Source organism: Pelophylax lessonae (genome assembly GCF_965119305.1).
Source record: "Pelophylax lessonae genome assembly, chromosome: 2".
Classification (NCBI taxonomy): Eukaryota; Metazoa; Chordata; class Amphibia; order Anura; family Ranidae; genus Pelophylax; species Pelophylax lessonae.
Genome location: NC_138769.1, coordinates 306,059,308 through 306,080,806, shown reverse-complemented (window position 1 = coordinate 306,080,806; position 21,499 = coordinate 306,059,308). Strand labels below are relative to the sequence as shown.

At 40.6% G+C, this 21,499-nt stretch overlaps 1 protein-coding gene across 2 annotated transcripts in view; it reads left to right on the top strand.

Moving 5' to 3' along the window:
- AATF (apoptosis antagonizing transcription factor) overlaps positions 1–21,499 on the top strand; it is a 252,007-nt gene that overhangs the window by 36,688 nt on the left and 193,820 nt on the right. For both annotated transcript variants that reach the window (XM_082244714.1, XM_082244715.1), the window contains exons 2-3: positions 941–1,135; positions 4,598–4,885. In XM_082244714.1, the coding sequence (XP_082100840.1) occupies positions 941–1,135; positions 4,598–4,885 (483 nt within the window). The remainder of the gene's footprint in view (positions 1–940; positions 1,136–4,597; positions 4,886–21,499) is intronic.

Genomic DNA, 21,499 nt, shown 5'->3' with positions numbered 1-21,499 from the left:
TCGGACGTTGGCCGAAAATTCCCTGCCGATTTTTGACGCGTGTGTATGAGGCTTTAGATTGCTCGCATGTGGACATCATTTCACTAATTATGTGACTTCTGAAGGTAACTGGTTGCACCAGAGCTTTTTATGGGCTTCATAACAAAGGGGGTGAATACATACGCACATGCCAATTTTCTGTTTTCTATTTCAAAAAAATGGTTTTATATATATATTTCTCTCATTTCATTTCACCAACTTAGACTATTGTGCACTGATCCATCACATACAATTCAGATTAACAAAAAAAAGCTGTAATGTAACAAAAAGTAAAAAGTCAAGGGGGGTAAATACTTTTGCAAGGCACTGTATATAGAAAGTTAAAAGAAAGCCTAAGAAAGAAAACAACTAATTCAGCCATCAGATTTGGCTTTATTGAAGATTGAAATTGATTGAAAAAAAATTCAAATTCAAATTTTGATTTATCTATGGCAGTTCCCGTTTGGGAGGAGTAGATCTAATGAATGTGGCTTCCCAATCAGTGCTGCAGCGCTGATCAGTGTATTCGGACAATGGAGAACTGCTGCTGTCAGAATACAATAGCTCGGCGAGGAGGATTCCATCATCCACCTTGTATGTGTAAATGGGGGAATATGAGCAGTTTTTTTTCCCCCTGGCTGATTGAAAAAAGAAAACAGATCAATGTATGGTCAGCTAAAGGCTAATGCATGTGGGCTGTTATAAATGACAAAGTACAAATTGCAACAGGGTCACAAAATCTTTAATAATGAACCTAACTGACGTAAAGATTTGTTGTGGATAGCTTAATTATTATTCAGTGCTTGACTTTTTAAATTTCCCCCACTTTAGATTACAGTAAAGATTTTTATTTTAATGTTTTTTCAGTACCTGTCTCCTCATGTCACAGGTTTTGTTAATGGCGTTGTCTTTTTATTTACAGCCACCGCAGCAAAAGTTATTGAAAAATTTGATGAAGGGGAAATTGCAGATGATGACGGTGCAATTATACTGAAGAACCTCAAGAAACGTACAGTAACCTTCCTTTCTGATACAGATAAAAGGTATCAAGGAAAGACAACATCTCGGAAAGATTTGAAAGCAGAATTAGGGGAGCAGTCTTTCTCTGAAGAATCCGGTAAGTTAAAATTAAATGTATAAACACTTTGAATCATAGTCAGCTATTCATTCTTTATTGATAATATATGAACTACCAGCTGATACATTGTGGTTGTCACTGTCCACTTTTGATCCCTGCTAACAAGGTGAAACCAATCAGAGTGGTTCCTGCACTTGCGACAATTAAAAAAAAAAAAAAAAAGGTTTCCACTTGCAGAGACCACTGCAACCTGTCGGTGGCAGTGTACCTTTTTTTATACTGTAATTGTTTGATACAGTTGTAGTATTACAAAATTTTAGAACTGGTTTCTTAAAATATATAATTTAACCACTTTAATACCGTACACTTTTACCCCCTTCCTGTCCCAGCCAATTTGTAACTTTCACCTCTATCGTACTTTGAATGACAATTGCGTGGTCATGCAACACTGTACCCATAAGAAATTTTTCTCATTTTTTACACACACATAGAGCTTTCTTTTAGTGGTATTTAATCACCACTGGGTTTTCTATTTTTGCTAAATAAACAAAAAAAAAAGATTGAAAATTTTGGGGAAAAAACTTTCTTCATATATTTAGGTCAAAATGTATTCTGCTTCATTTCTTTGGTCAAAATAATCAGTGTATTTTATTTAGTCTGTAGGAAAGTTTTTGAGTCCACAAACTATGATATATTTATATCTGAAAATCGATCAATCTTGCTTGTCTCTCTAATTTTTTGAGGCCAAACAGTACAAATATCCCCCAAATTACCCTTTTTTTGGAAGTAGACAGTCCAAGGTATTTAGTAGAATACATGGCTAGTTTTTTTTAAGTTATCCCCGGATGATTGCCGCTTTTACATCTACCTGTTGCTGTTTTAACGCTTGATACACGCCCCCTGCAGCTGACTATATGAGATCTTCTCTTTCCTATGCCCCGGACACTTGACAAAGGAGTGACAGTCAGTGTGGATTAGGCACAGTCGGGACTCAGTGGTGGCAGGAGGTAGAAGAACACAGCCTGACATGAAATCCGTCCAGTCCCACACGTACTGACTCGACTCTTCACTCTGAACTGTTACAATACAAGCTTGTTTCCAGTTCTTCAGTGTCAGTGTGCTGAGAGGCGCTGATTGGTTACAGGGAGGAGCTGAGCTCCTCACACTAGGATCATATTACCATCAGCTGGAGAACTGGCTAGCTGCAGGCAGGCAGGCAGACTGAACGTGTGGGACGGATGTCGGGCTGTGTTCTGCTACAACCACTGTGAGTCATCCCGACTTCTCCCTGCCTAATGCCTATGCCTTACATCGTATCTTGGGCGATGTGACTATCGTCCATGCCCACAGCACGATAGTTGATATCACATCGACTATCGTTCAGCCCTAGCATGGACCCTTTTGAGAGGTCGTCATATGACGTTCACTTCGAAGGAGGAAAGCCTCCTCCCGGCCATCAATCTGTTATAGGCAAGGCGAGAAGATGTTAATGTATTCTTTTTTACATTTGCATAGCTGTGTAGCAAAACATATCAAAGAAAATGAAATTGACTCACACTGCTACATTTGACCTAGGCCTTTAGGCTTTAATGACCTCTGGTCATGAAATACTTGAAGTCAGAAGTTTTTTATCTGAATGCATTCTATGCGTTAAGATAAAAAACTTTCTGTGTGCAACGGCGGCCCCAGCATCCCCTAATAATTACCTGAGCCCATCTAGATCCAGTGATGTTGCAGGAGTGTCTCGGCTGCCTCCAGCTCTCCCTCCTCATTGTGAAATGGCATTGGCTCCTGCTGCTGTCCATCCATGGGCATTGGAAATGTTTTTGACTGTAAATAAATCAGGAGCAGTACAGTTTTCCCTGTAGAATAATTCATTTGATGAAAAAGCAGACTAGAGCTAGACCAGCTTTTTACATTTTTTGCACATATGTTAAAAAAAGTTATTTTAGCCCTGCCTGAAGAATAAATAAAACCCCCAAAACATTACATTTTCTGAAAGCAGACATCCTAGAGAATAAGATAGTGGTAGTTCAAATTTATGTTGCACGATATTCGCGCAAAGATCTGGGAAATGCTAAATTTCAGTAAACCAATAAAAACGAAAGTAATCTTAGGGCACACAAACGCAGTGTGTGTAAAACCCCCCACTGTCAGGTTCGTGTGTTGTAAAAAGGTTATCCACCAGAGAAATCAAGGGAGTGACTTATCTAATAATTGATGTAATCCAAATTTTGAATAGGAGTTGACATTCCAACACAACAAGTTGCTCCCCTTGCCAAAGTAGTATCAACCAAACAGCTCTCACAGCCATCTGCGATGGCTATTGCTGGTCCAGTTTATCTTGCCTTCAGATAAGTGCTACGAATATAAAGTATTTTTTTTTCTTAAAGTGATTGTAAATGTAATGAGTTGTAACTGTTTATCTGCAGCCATCTGCCCTGTAGATTGTTCTAAAAACACACAGTTCAAATTATATTTTCTCATCTCTAGCAGCAGGGGTCGAGGATCTCCAGTTACACACTCTGAGGAGAGATCTGAGAGCTGAATAAAGGGGAGGGACACCTTCTCCACATAGCACATAGAAATCATGCAGCACTAATGAAATCAATCACAGGCTGTGTGCTGAAACTCTCCTCCCCATCACCTTTTTATCTCTTGGTGTTGGAAACACCTGTCAGAAATGAGTCAAGTAGAGAGCAGATGAACATGGCAGCAGAGAGAAATCACACTCAATGCTGTGGATAAAGACAAGTGCACAAATTAAAAGGGTGTGCTTTCTTCATGATTCATGTCAAAGGTTTACAACCATTTTCATTTTGTTAGATGGCACAGAATACAGCTTCTTCACCTTTCATGCTTACAATTCAAAACACTTTGAAAAAGCATTTGTAAGCATGAAACACATAGACCTGTATTTTGTGCCATTTAAAGTGGCTGTAAACCTTTAAATAAACCCACTGAAGTGACTGGTTTTAGGTGATACACAGATTTGAATCAAATTCTCCTACATAAAGTGTACCTGTTTGTCTGCAGTCTTCTCTTCTATGGAACCATTCAAATAACCTAGCGTATAAAGCATGTCTGAGCTGTCAGAAAAAAGGGGGAAAAAAGCTGAAGTTGCACTCTGCAGAATGCAGTGAGAAAAGCTCTGAGAGCTGATTGGAAGAAAGGGACATGCCCCCCTTCACACAGCACAAGGGAACAGACCTGAGGCTGTCAATCAGCTGGAGAGCCCTTCCCTGTCTCCTTGGTGTCAGGAAAACTTGTCAGAGTATTTCATGCTGATAGCAGAGGAACAAAGCAGCAGACAGAAATGACACTTAGTGCTCTGATTGAGATGAGTAACACTGTAGAGGGATATGCTTTGTTCATCATTGATATCTGCGGTTTACATCCATGTTAAAGAAAATAGGTTTCCACCATCCTGTAGTGCGATGATTATGTTAATACATTTTTACCTGTTAACTGCTGAATAATAAGATTTGTTTGTTTTTCTAGATGAAGAAGCATCACAAGATGATGCATTGGACAGCAGTCTTGAACTGGGGAGTGGTGATGAAGGCAAAGGAACAGATGCTGAAGAGAATGAGTCTGAAGAGGGGGAGGATGATGATGATGACAGTGTTGATGATGGTGAAATTGCTGAGCAGGGCAGCGATGAAGATGATGAAGTTTCAAGTCTGCATGACCATGAGGAATCGGATTTGCAAGATGAAGTGCAGACATTCTCAAAAGAAAAGGTTTCCTCAGACGTTGCTAAGGGTCAAGGCATTAAGAATCAGATCAGTAAGTCCTATTTGTTCATATTGCACGGGAGAGTGGTTTAAATGATGTGTAATGATCAGTGTATTTTTCCCTTCCTAATTTATTTTTCTTGTATTACGTGATTGTGAGTTGTTCACTTTTAGTTTTGCTCTTGTTTTTTGTGTAACGCTGTAACATGATAAAAGTCAGAAATAATCGTTACCTTTTAATTGAAGAAAAAAAGCCTTTAGGCAAAATTGTACAGTTTTGTGTCTTGTATGGGCTCCAAAGTTGAAAGTGTGTTTGTGCATTATGGTTTGGCAGCTAGTAGTCTGCACCTTCAGTCACAAAATAAAAGGTGTGGTGCCTGACAAAAGTCACTCCAAAAGCAGGGGATGCTAATGTATGAGCTTACATTATGTGTAAAAATATTGCTGAAAGAAGCCATATGCCTGCTGAATGGTTTTGCTTAGAGGCCCTGTTCCTATAATTTTCAGTTTTTTGTTAAGTTGTATAATTACTGTTCAAAATATCTCTTTCTGGTACTTGTTCTTAAGAAAGTGGGAACATCCCCCCAATGACAAAATGCAGTTTTGATATATCCGCAGCCATGGATCTTGTGCATGCTTGGTCGGATGCCGGAGAGTGTGCGTTCAATGTGCCTTCTCCTTGTATTGCTTGTATTGTTAATTAGTAAGGTGAGCAGACAGACGCATCAGGATAGAAATATTGCCAAGAAGTGAAAACTTAATATGCTTATTAAAAGGACTATCCTCACTTTTAGCCCATTGTAAGAATGCGTGTGAGAGAGTTGTTTAGAAATCCCTGCAAGTGAAACTGACAGAACATGCTGCACAGAAATCTACTTAAAGGATAGGTTCATTCTTGTAACATGTTATATGTTCCACCTGTATTTAGGATGGCTCCTGCCTCTTCAAACCCCCAATTCCCGCTTCCCCCGTGACAGTGGGGGGGAGGCCTTTTCTCCCTGCACCCACTGTCATTTTTCAAGAAAAGTAGAAAAGTGGTCAACAGACCGTATTCAGAGTATAATTCAGAGGATTAATGATCCATACTCTGAATGGTCTAGTGTTGTTAGTGGTGTACCCACAAGGTTCAGGTTTGACACCCTTTCTTCTTTTTAACATATTTATAAATGATACAGAGTTTGGGATTGAAAGTACCATTTTTGTGTTTGCAGGTGACACCAAGCTTACAGGGTGTCTCCAACCGACAAACAGTTAATGTACTATTTAATTGGGCAACTATGTGGCAAATGAGGTTTAGTTTTTGATAAATATAGTCATGCATTTGTGGGCTGAAAACATGCATTCATTATACATTCTGGAAGGAGTACAACTGAGGTAGTGAATAGTCAGGAAGAATCTTTGTGTTCTGGTAGATCATAGACTTAATGATAGCATGCAATGCCAAGCTAATTTTGCCCCTGTACATAGCATTAGTAAGACCTCATCCTAATTATGTTCAGTTTTCAGTACCAGTTTGCAAACAGGCTATTGGGAAACTAGAAAGTGCAGAGAAGGGCAACCAGATTAATTAATTAGAAGTATGTAGCACCCCCATCTATGAGAAAAATCTAACCAGTATGGATTAGTAAAGTAGAGAGACGACTACTTGTGTTATCAAATTACATTTAGGTTTTGATTCAAAACTCATTAAAAGTCAAGGGCAAGACCTAATTTTTAAGTAGTGATTCCACTTAATGCCAGATTTGAAGGAAGTAAAATTTGTCTTTCACTGTTGGGGATTGTGTGAGAATCTTTAACTTGCTGGAATGTTGGAACTCCCTTTGTGTCCAGCAGGGAATAGATTGTAGTGAGGCCTTGTGTATTTCACCAGTGATCACTTTGAGGATGAATAAATCCAAAATGAACTAGAGGGTTATTGATAATATGCAATAAGGGAGATGGGGAAATTTTAAATCCGCTGAATATTTGATGGAGTCCCAGATTGACAAAGTGTGGATCAATACCAGATTGAGAGGCTTAGGGCAAAGAGGGGTCCAGATGATGGATGAGAGAAGTATAGGGTGAATGTTAAGCATATCTATTATGGTCCAAGAGGGAGGTATCTGTTCCTGAATGCAGGTGGACCTTAGGGGCAATTTGGCCCACTTTGTAGTAGTAAGACACCTAGCTCACCTTTAAGTTTTTGAGTTTCTACAGTAGATTTCTATTCAGCCTGGATCTAGTGGATCCCCAAATAAATGTAAAAAGTTGAGGTTGTAAGGAGCGGAGAATGTGGCCTTACTGGAATAGGTAAAAACTAACTTAACAAGGAACCATCAGCTGTCCAGCAGGTTTCCACTGAGAGCTGAATAGGTAAAAAAAGGGATACAATAATTTAGGGAGAAATTACATTTTCTTTGCATGTATATGACCAAGCCAGCAAATGTGGATATTATCTCAGGATGTCAGGAGAGTTTTTAGAGATTTGATGAGAGGGGGGAAATTTGCTTTGAATAAAGAGTTATAAGATGCAGCAAGCGTGATGCCTAAAAGCACTAAAGTGTGCTTCCACTGAAACTGATTACCAAGAAAAATAAGCCTCATGCCAAATACATGTTCAGCTCACGAAACTCAAAGTTTTGAGTGGTGTTCAATAGGATTTATCAATGTGTATGTATGTGTATGTGTGTGTGTGTGTGTGTGTGTGTGTGTATATATATATATATATATATATATATATATATATATATATATATATATATATATATAATATAATTTTTTTTTTTTTTTTTTTATAATTTTTAATTGCTGGCGTGTTTTTTTTTTTTTTTTTACATTCAGCTCTCAGTGGAAACCTGCCGACAGCTGATCAGTCGTTCGTTGTTAAGGACATGGTGGCTTGCTTCCTGGCACATTCCTTTGCAACCAGCTCCATGCGATAAATTACCAAATGAAATAATGTGGTAAATACCGCTAAATCAAAATTATATTTGGTATTTAACGCAAAATTTTTAGTGAATTGCACTTTCAAAATTGATTTACCTCAAGCGTTATTGTACCGTGTTTTTTTGGCTGTTATTTAACTTTTAGTGACTTGACCCCTTTAAAAGGTGCACATATACGGTAATAAATTAAAATTGACGCGCCATAGGTTGCATACACACATAGACGGTACAACATATCACTCTTTTGAAAAACAAGATATAATATACCAAAAACTGATGAAAGGGGAGCCACATATTTCCGTCCTTTTCAAAGTACAAAGAGGGGGCAGAAAAGGAAAAGGGGAAAAAAAATATGAGTGAAAAAATAATCAAACAGCAGGCATCACAAAAACCCACCTGCCTGTGATTGCATATATCAACATACAACTATGCACTACAACAGGCTTTGTAGATGAGGTTACATCCTCCAATGACATGGCGACTGAGGAAGCCACCACTATAGTAAGAAAGCAGAGATGATGCACCGCTCCTAAAGATCACCAAGTGGGATCCCGTACTGCTGTAAGGTGCCGGGTGCCTGCCTGGTTCGTGACCAAAGATACCATGTAGACAAAAAAGATAGGGGCCCTTCCAGCATTAAAAGTCCATATTTATTGAAAAATCTTAAAAAAGAAAAAAAAAGGATGAGACATGCACAGACAGCTCTAGGAACAACCGCAAATGCGTTTCACTCTTCTGTGCTTTTATCATTGCTCCAATCAACTCTATAGTCCCGTTTTTTTCTACTATGTTCTTTTTTTCTTTAAGATTTGCTTATTGCATTTTTAAAGTTTTAGACCCCTTTCACACATGCGGACCGTTCACTTTATCAGTTCAGTCATGCCAAAATGGATTTTTCATCTGTAATCTTCAGTTTTTCATCCGTAATCTTCAGTTTTTCATCTGTTTTTCCTCAGTGCTCATCAGTTTTTCTTTTTACATCTACTACTGACGCAAAAACGGATGAAACACTGACTATTTTGTCAGGTTACATCTGTTTTTCGTCTGATCCATTTTTTTAACCACTTACCGCAAATCGATGCAGCCCTACGTCGGCTGCAATAAGTGGCTGTACCGGGGTGATGCCTGCAGCTAGAGGCATCATCCTGGTACCATTTTTTAGAGGCTTTCAGGCGGTAATAATCCATGTGGCTCGGGAGCCGCTCCAACGTTACCCCAGCTAGTGGGAGGGAACGGCTCTGCCCGGGTTTCCGGGAGACCCGAGCAACCTGCCGGCACGTCAGATTCGGCTTTGATCGGGTCTCCGATGACGTAACCCAGAGGCGGCGTCCATGATGTCACGTCCGGGTTTTAAGCCGTTTCATGTTGGGTATCTATTTACTCGGCGTGACATCATCTTTCACAATATACAAAAAAAATGGGCTAACTTTACTGTTTAGTTTTTTAAATGCAGTGAAATGTAATTTTTCCCAAAAAAATGGCGTTTAAAAGACTGCTGCGCAAATACCGCGTGACAGAAAAATATTGCAATGACCACCATTTTATTCTCCAGAGTCTTTGCTAAAAAATTATATATCATGTTTGGGGGTTCTAACTCGAAGTCATTTTCTAGAAAAAAATACTGATTTTAACTTATAAACAAAAATGGGCTTGGTCCTTAAGTGGTTAACTGAAGAAAAAAAGAGCTTTGTTAGGTTTCAAAAAACGGATGATCACAGATGCGGATGTAAACTTATGTAAATGAATAATCATCCATTTACATCCGTTTTTTCATGGGGATGCATTGATGTCCGTTTTCATCCGTCAATGGATTGATGAAAAACGGACAGCATGTGTGAAAGGGGCCTTCTACAAAACCAGGCTTATGCCCAGTACACACGATCCGAAAATCGGACGACGTTCCGTCCGTTTTTGTTTGGTTGCTAGGAACTCTCAATTGTATTCGCAAATGGGAGAGGCTACTACGATACGAATTTTCTCGGACGATTATTCAAAATCTTCCGGTATGCAGAACCACATTGTTGCGTGTGAGGGGAAATGATGTCTACTGCTCATGCGCTGTCTACTGCTCACCATTTTTTTCGGACGAACAACATACCGATAATACGATTATCGTACGATGTGTTATAATACGATCAAAATTTTTATGCTTGCACGACCGGATAATATCGGGCGAACTGTCGTGATCGCCTCTCGTAAGCTGTGTACTAACGATCAGATTATCGTCCGATCTTTTCACAAGCGTTATTTTTCGTCCGATTTTCGGATCGTGTGTACGGGCCATTACAAAGAAAAAAGAAAAACACAAAAATAAACAAGGCTTGATAAAACAACAATAAGTCTCCTGTGTCTCATAAAATAGCGTGCACCAACAGAAGACATATCAAATATTACAGATGCCACTATACTGTATATAAATATCAAAGTACACCAGCACAGAGCAACACACAGCGCAAATGTAACACCCTGGCTCTAGAGAGGTTAACGTAAGTGGGCTGGAGACCCATTTGCTCCAAAGTGTATCAAAAATAAGTTTTCCTGAGTTTAAAAGTTAGCGTATACAAAGGCAATGTATCGTTAATTTGTTTTAGCCAAGAGTGTAGTATAGGGAGTGTTGTCCCTTTTCTAGGATAAGAGAATTGTTTTTTAGTTAAGAAATATAAAATATGTAAAATGCGTAAAAATCTTTTATCATGTCTAGGAATCACCAGATCAGCAAAGATTCCCAGGAGACAATTTTTGAGATGCAAGATATTAGGAAGACCCAGAATCCATGAAATAAATGAACTAACCTCTCCAAAAACTTTGGACTACAAGATGTTACCAGTATTTCCACAGCCTCTAAAACACTCAGCAGTGGTAGTAAGGCCCAATCTGTGCAACCAGGCAGGAGTCAGAAGAGTATAATAAAATACTCCCCCCCCCCCCCCCCCGCCTTAACCATACCAGCACACATGCCCTCAACATGTTGATGGGGACAAGGGCCTCTTCCAGACAACCCTGGGCTGTGGTTGTCAGGGTTTGCGGGCAGGGTGCTTATCGAAATCTGTAAGCCCCCTTCAATAAGGGGGCCCACAGATCTTGCCCCCCCTTATGTGAATGGGTATCGGGTACATATTACCCTTACCCATTCAGCAAAAAAGTGTACAAAAGTAATAACCAAACGAGACCGTTTTTGACAAATCCTTTATTAAAAAAACAAAAAAGTAGTGACCCTTAATGTAAATCCATTGTCAATCACACCATCCGCCAACCCGAAAAACTATAAAAAGATAAAAACGCTCTCACCTCCTGGGAGGCATCTCGCCGTATGCCCGCTCCGCGCTTTGACATTTCTTATATAGGCAGGGGGCAGTGCCATCCGGCTGTGTCACCCAGTGGCACTGCCCCCTTCTGACGTCACGTGACTTCCAGGGTTCCAAGAAGCACCCCACTGCCTGCAGACCCCGACAACCATAGCCCATGGTTGTTGGTAAGAGGCCCTTGTCCCCATCAACATCGGGACAAGTTGCTTTGGGGCAGGGAGGGGCAGAGCTGGGGGCCATCTAGTACTTGTGACATCCAGTACCAGTGCCTGCACAGGAGTAGGCTTTGCTCTGTCTTTCATTGACAGACGCAGCTCCATATAATTCTTGACCGTTGGGCTATGCTGCCCCCTACAGGAGTAGAACACTAGGCAGAAAAAGGCATTACCGCGTCTATAGGGCTGTCCCTGCAGGCATACACCCACGCACTCTGCTATAGGCTTCAGTTTGTTTCTGCCTAGTTTAGGAGTAGGACCTAGTTCCCTGATGGGACTTCGGTCTTAGCTGTTTTTGTTTTGGAACCTTTTTTAAGACTTTTATTTTTTAGTTAGTTTTGTTCCTGAGAGAACTACAAGCAGTGATTCCTCACACTGTTGAAGGCCAGGAAGTCTACTTCAAGGGAGATCTATCATCGTACGTGGAAATCGTACATTTCATGGTGTGAATCCATGAAGGTGCATCCTTGCCTTTTTTCGGTGGCTAGGATCTTGGCTTTCCTTCAAAGAGATGTTGAACAGAAGTTGGCCTTGGCTATTATTAAAGGCCAAGTATTGACCTTGGCTGTGTTTTTCCAACGTCCTTTAGCCTCGCATACGTTGATTTTCACTTTTATCCAAGGGGTCTATCATGCGGCCCCTCCGAGGCGATCCCCGTTACCTCCATTGGATTTGAATTTGGTATTGTATGTACTTCAAAAACCTCCTTTTGAGAACATTAGGGAGATTCCTCTGCTCACATTGTATCAGAAGGTTGCCTTTTTGGTGGCTGTTACTTCTGCTTGCAGAGTATCAGAATTGGCGCGCTTTCCTGCAGTTCACCTTATTTGGTGGTCCACAGAGATAAAGTGGTACTTCCACCTAGTCAGTCATTTCTTCCTAAGGGGGTTTCTGATTTCTATCTAAATGAAGACATTGTGCTACCTTCTTTATGTCCAAAGCCCAAGCATCCTAAGGAAATTGCTTTGCATTCTTTGTATGTGGTTTGGGCGATTTAGGGTTTACCTGGCGGCTACTGAATCTTTCAGGAAATCAGATTCTCTTTTTTTTTTGTCCTTACGGAAGGACCTAGAAAGGGAATGGCTGCGTCTGCTGCGACCATTTCTAGGTTGATCAGGCAGATGGTGGTTCAGGCTTATTTACTGAAGGGCCAGTTTCCCTAGGGACACCTTTCCCTGTGAAGGCGCATTCTACTAGGGCGCAGAGTGCTTCTTGGGCTTTTCACCATCAGGTGTCAGTGATACAAGTTTGCAAGGTGGCAACTTGGTCGTCTGTGCAGACATTCACAAAATGTTATAAAGTAGATGTTTTGGCATCCTCGGATGCTTCTTTTGGTCGCAAGGTTTTTTCAGGCTGCTGTTTGAAATAGACTTAGTCTCTTTGAGGGTGTTTGTCTAAAGTTTTAGCCTTGTTGGGAATTTACGTTCTTTTTCTGTGTCGTTAACCCACCCCTCATTCAAATACTGGTTTGGGACGTCCCAATGGTCAAGAATTCTATGGAGCTACGTCTTGTCTATCTTGAGTGGGTTGTGTTTTTTCCTCTAAACACTGCTTGCAGCGATACTGAAGCCTATATCAGAGTGTGTGGGTGTATGCCTGCAGGGACAGCCCCATAGGCGTGGTAATGCTTTTTCCTACCTAGTTTTCTACTCCTGTAGGGGGCAGCATAACCCAATGGTCAAGAATTATATGGAGCTGCATCTGTCAATGAACTTCAGAGAAAAGGATTTTATGGTAAGACAAAATACCATTTTCTTTTATTTTTTTTTTTAGTCTATTTTCATCCGGTGATCTGGCCAGTAACATGCTTCCTGCCTTACGGTGCCTATACTCTGAATTAAGGAGCAACAAATACACCTTTTGGCAGAAGAATTGTTAATCTGGGGGGAGTGAGTATTATATCCACTAGCAGACTTAGATTCACTAACAAAATTGAAGCCAAGCTCAAGCTTACACTTTTTAAACAATTGCAGCAACAGCATTTTTTTCCTTTTTGAGATAAAAATTTTACATAAAAGAAGATAATTGTAAGCAAGCAACCCTATCAGTGTTATAATGGTTTGTCTCAAACCTTGAACTGCTATATCTGCAGGACCGCTTGTTCTGCTAAAAACAACAGACTTGCAAGCTTAAGTTCCAAGGTGTCAAAAATAGGGGTACCTACATCCTAATCTATATATGAAAAAGGTGAATTGGAGGCATATTGGACTTTGATGGTACCATAAACACTAAATATACACTGAAAATATCAATAAAATACAAGTTTATTGCATTACCATAAAATCATCAAAAAAAAAAGGGGGGGGGGGATATATATATAAACAATACATTGTTAAAACATCACATTTGGAAAAGCTCAATAATGATGCCACGAATGGACTACTGGAGAGCATCCCAGCGGATTATGCCCGACATGCTTCACAGAATATATCCGCTTCTTCGGGTGCTTTTGAATACTTTTATTGTATAGAGAGCTCAATTCTGTATCTAATTTTAAAGACCGAGACAAAATTGAGTGAATACATACACAAATTACTTTTAAATACAGATAAAAATGACAATATGGAGTATAATGAATGAAATTGCAAGGATACATTTCCCAAACAAGCATGAACCCCCAGAAACCTTACCCAGTGCAGGGCAGGATATCGGGCATGTGCAGACAGGTAGACATCAATATTGAAACGGTATTATGAAAGATATAGTGGAAAAGGGCTACACTCCAAAATTTGGTCTGGAAGGATAGTAATAATCGCAAAAAGGTATAAATCAAATTAAAGTTATTAAGAAAAAAAGGGGGATGAATCAAATAACCTATGCATTGGAGTGACTCACCACACTGGAGCTTATGGCACTTTAATAACTGAGTGAGCCCCAGATGTCAATCATGAAACACATTAAAAGCAAATAGGTAGAGTGAGGGAAAGTATATAAAGGTCCATAGAGGCTCTTACCCAATGGGAATAAATGTAGCAGGCCGGGAATCCACACCTGCTCTTGCCTGATAGTCGTGGCCGAAAAAAATAGTCCCGCTTATACAGGGCCCCTGCCTGGCCGCGATTACCATGCCAATCAGCGGGTGACACGGACGGGCCCAGTCCCAAGGTGCTTATGCGTCAAACCGGCGCACGCGCAATACCAACCAAGGCATCCAACAGCCATCCCCCAGGCCTCGGATAGCCAATCCGTACCGAGGGGAGGGACCCGTCCACCCCTAGCCATGGGACCGCATATCCGCCCATTGAGGAGTCCATCCTAGCACCGCGACAATCAGCCCAAGCCCAAGGGAAGCCGTGGCAGCCATGATGGGTATTGGCAATGAGGGAGGGAGAAAACCTAAGTGGGCTCCCATTCAACACTGACCAAAGGCGGTTAAAGGCTCCAATGGGGACCATGCACAAGTTATACTAGAGATACAAAACATGTGGTCAAACATATATATGTGTATATATAATATATATATAATCACCTTATATATATAGATCTCTACATAGAAAGAAAGCTTAAAAAGAAAACAAATACAGCCATCACATCTAAGAATTGGTATGTTGCCATATAAACAATTCTTCCTCTTTAATTCCACTTTAAGCTCAAAACCCTAACTACTTAAAGTGACTGTAAAGTCACTTCTCGGGTCCCCCCCCCCCCCCCCGGGCTCCTCCACTCTTGCTGGTTCCCCCAATAGAAAGCTGATTCCCATGGGGGCACTCGTGCAGGCTTGCTCCCAAGACCTGCTGGTGCATCCATCGACACTTGGTCCCACCCCCTCCCTCTCCCCCCCCATTATCTCGCCACTGGAGTTGATTGACAGAAGCTGCTGTCGATCTGCCCAAAGAGGAGGGACAAAGTCAGGAGAGCGGCAGCTCCCATCCACAGTGCTGGATCGCAATGGGGCTCAGGAAAGTAAAAAAAGGGGGGGGGGGGAGAGTCGCAGAAGGTTTTTTACTTTTATTGCAAAAAGGTAAAAAAAGGTGGGCTTTAGACCCACTTTAATCTACATTATTTAGCCTTATGCTGAAATAATTTGCCTACATGAGTATTCAGCCTGACCGTATAATAGCTGATGTATATATGCATTTAGTTGAGTGCATGTGTGTGTGTGTTTTTGTGGTTTGTCCCCCTCCCTTCAAGAGCCATTGGGCAGGCATTCTGAGATGAATGCTGTCTCTGCTCTTCTTGCTTACATAAAATATTCTTGAAAAAGAACCAGTTGATTGGCAGTAAGCAGCCTAATACTGGGAGCATGAGGTGAGGGCACCTATTTTAGACAGTGTAGAAGTGGTTGAGTGGCTTTGCTTTTTGCAGAGTGTTACAGTAGGATGTAGTTATATCATTGACAGTCATAGGGTTGGATAACACCTGTATACTCCTTGGGGCTAACCTGTCGTGCAGCTCTGATGCTTTGGAGCAATGCAAAAGTTAGGTGTGTGTATAGTGTGCAGTGTTTTTACCTTTCCATCAACAGCAAGACTCTAGAAAGATTTCTCTGTTTCTGAGGTTAAATCATCTTAACTGCGATTGTATAATATTTTGCAAGTTAAAGGCTTTTGGTAAAGACCATGATAATAGATGAAAATGTGAGTTACTCAAAAGGTAATCCTTTTTATTAGTTCATTTGAAGGTGTCTTTGGGAGGTAATTGTTTTAAAGAATTAAATCATTAATTTTCTGCAGCCAACACATCTCGGCAGGTTTGACAAGTAATCCTGCTGGCTCACCATACATAATGCACCGCCCCACGGTTCAGACACACTCTCTTTAATTATGGGGCTTCTAATTTTGGCTTGTGCCCAGATGTGACTGTCTTTTGGAACTGTAGGAGATTATATGAGCCCACTAAAACTACTCTTCCCCCACAACAATTCATTTTATCATAGAGACAACTGGTATAATGAAACACTGTCTTTTCTGTATGGGAAGTAAAACTACAGATAGGTTAGATTGTGGATGCTGCATGTAGGTTTTCTAAACACTGTATTTTTCTGTAGTTATTTACTGCATGTATGGCATAAAATATTTATTATACTGTCTCGTATACATTGGTCCAGATCCCTGTGAGAACTCAGAGTATGTACACATTGCCTAGGCCAGTTGTTTTCCACCTATACTGCTCCAAAAAATTAAAGAAACACTCTTTTATTTAGAGTATAGCATCAAGTCAGTTTAACTCCTGGACTATTGATCTGATCAGTTAAGTAGCAGAGGGGGTTGTTAATCAGTTTTCAGCTGCTTTAGTGTTAATAAAATGAACAAGTGCACTAGATGGGCAACAATGACACGACCTCCAAAACAGGAATGGTTTTACAGTTGGGGGGCACTGACATTTTTTCCCCTACTCATCTTTTTGACTCTTTTTCACTAGTTTTGCATTTGGCTAGGGTCAGTATCACTACTGGTAGCATGAGGCAATACCTGGACCCTATAGAGTTTGCACAGGCATTCCCACTCCTCCAGGGTGGCACATCAATACCTGTCATTGCCAGAAGGTTTGCTGTGTCTCCCACCACAGTCTCAAGAGCATTGTGGAGATTCCCGGAGACAGGCATTTACTCTAGGAGAGCTGGACAGGGCCAAAGAAGGTCCTTAACCCATCAGCAAGACCGGTATCTGCTATTCTGTGCAAGGAGAAACAGGATGAGCACTGCTAGAGCCCTAAAAAAATTACCTCCAGCAGGCCACTGGTGTGAATGCCTCTGACCAATCAGAAACAGACTTCATGAGGGTGGCTTGAGGGCCCAACATCCTCTAGTGGGCCCTGTGCTCACTGCTCGGCACCATGGAGCTCAATTGGCATTTGCCATTGAACACCAGAATTGGCAGGTCCCCCAATGGCACCCTGTGCTTTTCACAGATGAGAGCAGGATCACCTTGAGTACACTTGACAGACGTAAAAGGGTCTGGAGAAGCCGTGGAGAACGTTATGCTGCCTGTAACATCATTCAGCATGACTGGTTTAGTGGTGGGTCAGTGATGGTCTGGGGAGGCATATCCATAAAGGGACGCACAGACCTCTAAAGGCTAGACAATGGCACCCTGACAGGTATTGGAATGAAATCCTTGGACCCATTTTCAGACTCTACACTGGTGCAGTGGGTCCTGGGTTCCTCCTGGTTTACGACAATGCCCAGCCTCATGTGGCGAGAGTATGCAGCTAGTTCCTGGAGGATGAAGGAATTGATACGATTGAATGGCCCCCATGCTCGCCTGACCTAAATCCAATGGAACACCTCTGGGACATTGTTTTGGTGCATCTGATGCCACCAGGTTGCACCGAAGTCTGTTCAGGAGCTCAGTGATACCCTGGTCCAGATGTGGGAGGAAATACCCCCGGGACACCATCCGTCATCTCAAAAGGAGCATGCCCCAATGTTGTCAGGCATTCATACAAGCACGTGGGGGCCATACAAACTACTGAGTACAATTTTGAGTTGCTGCAATGAAATTTCAGCAAAATGGACTAGCCTGTTGCATCATTTTTTCACTTGGATTTTTGGGGGTGTCCTTGAATTCAGCCCTCTGTAGGTTAATAATTTTCATTTCCATTAAATGTTGTGGCATCCTTTCATTCCTAACACATTACCTAGTCTATATCAGTATAGATATCCAGCATGATATTTTTCCCATTGAGATCTGATGTGTTTTCAAAGTGTTCCTTTATTTTTTTTTTGAGGAGTGTTTGTTTGCAAAGGCTTCACGACTTGATTGGCTGGTTGAACTGCTGCGTGTACACTTCCTTGGCAAAACAATATGTTTACTTTTTATATCGGAAAAAGAAGCCCTTCTTTTTCCAATATAAAAAGTAAACAAATTGTTTAAATTCATAGGCCGTGGTTTAGATGTTTGCGTAACAATTTAAAGGTTTAATATTTTTTAATTCACAAGCTTAAGTTAGCAGAAAAGCAGAAATGTGTTGGTTACATAATTGGTCAACTATCTAAGTCAGTAACTAGATTCACCTTTTGGTTGTAATCACAGCTGAGAGTCTTTTTACAATGGGATTCTGCAGTGTTATCCATTTTCTCGGCCTAGTTGTGCTAGCTTGCTTAGGTTGGATGGTACTGCTGGTGAAGTTGAGGTTTGGGCTTTGATTCAGAAATCCCAAGACACAACTTTAGCTGTGTCCTCCTGGAAGGGGAGTCTCCTTTTCAGACGCAGGTCTTTTGGAGGCTGAAACTGATTTTCCTCCTAGCTGACCTGTCCATCTTGCTCACAGGCTTGATCAGTTTCTATGTCTGCTTGCGAAATGAAAAGCAACTCCACAGCATGTTACCACCATGTTTTACCATTGACCTCTTATTCTTTAGTTGATAAGTAGTGTTGGTTTACTACCAGACACAGTGGGGGATATTTATTAAAACTGGAGCACTCAGAATCTGGTGCAGCTATGCATGGTAGCCAATCAGCTTCTAACTTCAGCTTGTTCAATTAAGCTTTGACAGCAAAACCTGAAAGCTGATTGGTTTCTGTGCAGAGATGCACCAGATTTTGCACCATTCAGTTTTAGTAAATAACCCTCAGTGTTTGTCCTTTAATACATCATGTCCCTGCATTATGGCAGTAGACAGCGCTGTTGATGGAACAGCACATGTCAACATAGGCAGCAGATAGTTTTGGTGCTGATGCAGGCATCCAGCCTACTTAGAACTGTAGGACAAGCAGTAACAGCGTGGTACTCCCCAGATTGCCATATGAATGTTGCCCCTTTTGTCTAGCTACTGCCACTACAATAGCACAGTTACCCATCAACTGCCATTGCAACTGCATGCTTCTTCACTGACTGCCACCATAACATCATGCTGCTCCAGTGACTACCTCCATAATGGTATGTGTCTCTACTAGCACCCCATTGCTTTTCTTGGCATTGCTTTCATTGACATTTTTTCACATTGGTAAGCATTCATGTAACTAGTCAATTGGACAACATTTCAGATTTGACTGGATCTTGAGATGAGTTGGCCACAACCCTGACTGTAGGTCTGCATTGACAAAAGTTATTCATCCAGGGAGTGAATCCTAAAAGTTGTATGTTAGACATTCTAAGCAACTGATAATGTGGATCAGGTTTAGAAACTTTAGGGTTTAAGCCATATATTATAGTGTCAGTCCATTCTTGTTAAAAGAACCACTCCAAGAAAAAAACAACTACCTTCAGTAGTCCATAAGGCAGATGTACACCTTTTAATTTAAGTTAACTCATTTTACTTTTTAACAGCATTCTCATGTCATCCAACCAAAAAAGAAGACTTTCAGAGGCTTTATCTTTGCCATTTTTCTGTTCAAGGGACCGGATACCTGTGGCTGCTATATGCTAATCATGGTAATCGGTCCTCTCATCATCCTGTGTTGTCTGAAAGGTAATTGCGCAACCTCATCATGTGAGTGTGTAAGAAACCGTGGGCGAAACGATTGTAATTGAACTTGCAATTCCTGCCTGTCAGTGCTTATCCCTGCCCAGCTGTGCCCACTGTTGATCTGCCCACCCCCTTGCACCATGTATTCTTGTAGACTTTCACATCATTAGAGCAGGAGATTCTGAGCAGGTAGCTAGCAATTACAAGCGCTGCTGATGTGAGGTATTACCTACAGTATATGCACTTTATCATTCTTTTCAAATTGTCTATTAATCATGTTGATTAGAAACATAGTGGTGGTAGAAAATGTATTTTTAATAGTAGTGACATAAACTCTGTATAGCAGGCAATGATCATGGTCCCCACTAGCCATGGGCATCAGGGGGACACACAGTTCTTTTGACTGTCCATCTGTTGTTGCTTTTTGCATGCTGCTACACACCCATCTGCCTGGCAAATGTGGTGGTCAGATATTGGGGGGTGGTGACAGAGGACCAGATGACCCCTCCTGACATCACCCACAGACCCACCCAATAAATGCCAATGTGTTTCAACCCTCCCACTTCTCTTGGGCAGATCAGGAAGCAAAAGGTGCAATCAATTGCATCACAGGTAGGTGATTTTTTTTTGTTGCCATTTTAGGTTTTGTTAGTTTTCCTTATGAATAGCACAAAGAGATCTTTAATAAAGGTTAGGCAGTTTGTTGTTCGTATCCTGGAGAAACGCTTTAATATTTCAGATTTTGTAAGGTTCGGGGTTGTGAAATTTTTTTAATAACTACTTGTTCAAAGGACTAATTCGGGGTCCCAATCTACTTGTCCTGATAAAAAAAAAAATTATAATTTTAACCAAAACCATATTCAAATAAAGTTTATTGAGAACAAGTTTGGAAAAAGACCTAAAATACTTTTAGTCGATCTAAAAAAAAAAAAAAAAAAAAAACAGCAAATGGTGATCTTAAACAGATTTTCAAATTGTAGCTTTATCAAAAAAAAAAATAAATAAAAAATAAAAACAGTGGCAACCTCATGAGGTCATTTATATCCATGGAATATATTTAAGTAAAACAATGTTGTACCTGGAGTTCAGTTTGAAACCGTTTGTTAACTTTTAATGACTTTTGCCCAAAACATCGCTATGTATTACAGTTTCCCCAGTTTAATATGCAGCGCTCCATTTAGTAAAAGAATGCTAAAAGAATAGCAGCCCCAGAAACTCCCAAACACTAGGTTTCATTCTTTACTGATGCATATGCAGTCTGTCTTGCAGCTCAGCATTCTGTGCAGGTGAAATAATGTGGATTGTGCATGCAGGAGTAGGGAACGAAGCCGAGTGTTATTTTGTGAGTTTCGGGGGTTGCACATCCAATGCTCAGTATGTCCTGTCCTCTATCCGGCAACATGTCTTGTCGGATAGAGAGGGGAGGGCAACTGAATTAGCAGTTTAAAAAGTAAGCTTTCTTTTATTAAATGACACTGACATATCCTGCTCTGGAAGGTTTTACCCCCCTGTGTTACTTTAACTGAAAATTGCGCGGACATGCAACACTGTACCCATATGAAATTTATATAATTTTTTTCACACAAATAGAGCTTGTGTGTTATTTGATCACCACTGGGTTTTTTATTTTTTTACTATATAAAGGAAAAAAAGACCGAAAATGTTGAAAAAAAAAAAAAGATTTTACTTTCTGCTATAAAATATATCCAGTAAAAGATGTATTCTGTTACATTACATGTCTTAAAAAAAAAATTTTAAATAAGTGTATATTTGGTTTGCGTGAAATCTATAATGTCTACAAACTATGGAATATATACTGGAAGTTTTATATATTATTTATTTTTTATACTAGTAATGGTGGTGATCAGTGAT